Genomic DNA, 1,984 nt, shown 5'->3' with positions numbered 1-1,984 from the left:
TTTCTGAGAAAAAAAAACAGCTGAACGCAGTTTGCATACTTGAACAATCTTTACCAACGAGTTTACAGCAATCTTTAGGACAACGTACGTGGTTAACAAAAATGAAACTGCTCCATAGAGAAGCTTATATGCACCGCCAGGGCTAAATAATATCTGAAGGCCTCAGATACCTATCCTTCACAACACAAGGATCATGGGAGGAATAACGCTAAAACTACACTGTCTCCTTGGTTCAGTGAAGTACTTCTCTACAGGTCATACAACCAACTCAGTCAACACCAGTCTTTCGTTACATTTTGCAGCTTGGGATCAATGGTTTCGAAAATAACTAAGCCTGCACAGCAATATACACTAGAACATGTCTCTATAGGGTAAAAAATTCTTATCAGTAAGTTCGAAAAATTGAGGTCCCTGATGACACAGAATCTCGAAGAGAAACATATGAGGGACACGGAGAGCACTCGGAATAAATACATCTATTCCTTCTTCTCAGTCTTGCGTTCTGCTTCAAGCACTCCAGACTTTGACTTCGGTGCGTATGCAACCATTTGCGCTACCACGATGCCGTTTGTTAGAAGACCAAGCAAGCAACCAACTAGCATGCTGAACGGAGCATTCTCCTGAATGCTAGTGAAGGTGCGCACCACGATGCCTACTAAGGACATGAGATTTGTGGTGAAGCTTAGCTGGCCCGTGCTCTTGTTCTGGAAGTTCTCGTATATCTGCGGCATCCGAGAGAAGAAGAAAATGGCATGTTGGCATGCGTAGAGCGCCTCGAAAAGAGTGGCGTCGAGCTTGCCTCTTAGCAGCGGGGGCACTAGTGCGCAATACAGCGCAGTCTTCACCCAAGTGGACGGGCCCTCGTTGGGGGAGTAGTAGTAGACTAAGGCCAAGCAGACAATGCTCTGAGCTAAAATGAAAACAAGCTCACCGTATGCGGAGAAGGGGAGTTGCTTGAACAAGCAGTAGGCCAAAGCGATCGTGAATCCCGCCACTTCAAGCTCGAAGGATGCCACGCTCAACCCCTTGATGCTCTTATTCTTCGCAATCACGTAAATTTGGGGCACCTTAAGGAATACCGAGGTGACAATGATAAGGTAACCTAGAAACTTCGACAGCAAAGGAAGAGCGCAATCCCTGGAGGGTAATTGGTGCCTCTCCACGGAATCCATCACGCAGGACAAATCCATGCCGGCCATCTCCAACTTCAACGTTGCTCTCTTACAAACTCCCTGTAACGGAATCCACACCTCTTGTTTAAGCTTCACGTCGAACGCGAATATATTTTCACCAAGTTCATGTTAGATCGTGCAGCTGCACTCACTCACTCTCCTGAACCTGCAGCAAGTGTTCCAGAAGAAGCACTTCAGAGAACTGGGTGGAAAATGTAGCGACTGCAATCGACGTTCGGAAGCTCAACCAGCTGCAAGCTGAAGCAAATTGGTTGAAAGCTGAAGACAGTGAGAGGAAGTGCAGAGTTCAGTGACGGACCTGCACATTGTAAGTGGATCTTTGGGGCATAAAGAGTCGCAATGAGATCACAGAAGCAAAGAGTTTGTGACTATTTCGCAGGGCCAAGGCGTTTTTCTTCGGCACCAGCGCAGATCCAACATATCGGTGCCACGCTCTAGATTTGCAAAACTTAGTATACCACGTGGAGATTTCATCACAGGTGGCGGTGACTATTGTGAGCTGCGTTGAGAGAGTCGTGGCAATGCAGATTTATATGTCTAGGCATCTTTTGGGAGGGGGATAGGAGCCATTTGTCACCGGCATAGCCATCAGATTCTGGCAGTTTCTATTGCAATGGAGCACTCATCTCCTTTCGGTAGTGGTGTAACATCCACACGGATTAAAAACTTAAATTGAAAAGGAAGATTTCTTTTGTAAAAAATAAAACTCAACATGTGCATGCATTCACACATGCATTTTATATTACCTATTAACTGGATTACTTGTATTTCTTTGACTTCTGTAGACATAA

The 1,984-nt window shown here is 45.7% G+C and overlaps 1 protein-coding gene across 1 annotated transcript; it reads right to left on the bottom strand.

The window, feature by feature from the left end:
- Positions 1-1,677, bottom strand: LOC112281118 (mannose-P-dolichol utilization defect 1 protein homolog 2). Its single transcript, XM_024517315.3, has 2 exons — positions 1,492-1,677; positions 1-1,338 (listed from the first exon to the last, which is right to left on the bottom strand). Exon 2 carries the CDS (start codon positions 1,197-1,199, stop codon positions 477-479), a length of 723 nt encoding a protein of 240 aa, XP_024373083.1. The 5' UTR covers positions 1,200-1,338; positions 1,492-1,677; the 3' UTR covers positions 1-476.
- Positions 1,678-1,984: the final 307 nt, after the last annotated feature.

Source organism: Physcomitrium patens, chromosome 4 (genome assembly GCF_059467195.1).
Source record: "Physcomitrium patens ecotype Gransden chromosome 4, ASM5946719v1, whole genome shotgun sequence".
Lineage (NCBI taxonomy): Eukaryota > Viridiplantae > Streptophyta > Bryopsida > Funariales > Funariaceae > Physcomitrium > Physcomitrium patens.
Note: the sequence above shows the minus strand (reverse complement) of the source record. Positions and strands in the feature narration are given on the sequence as shown.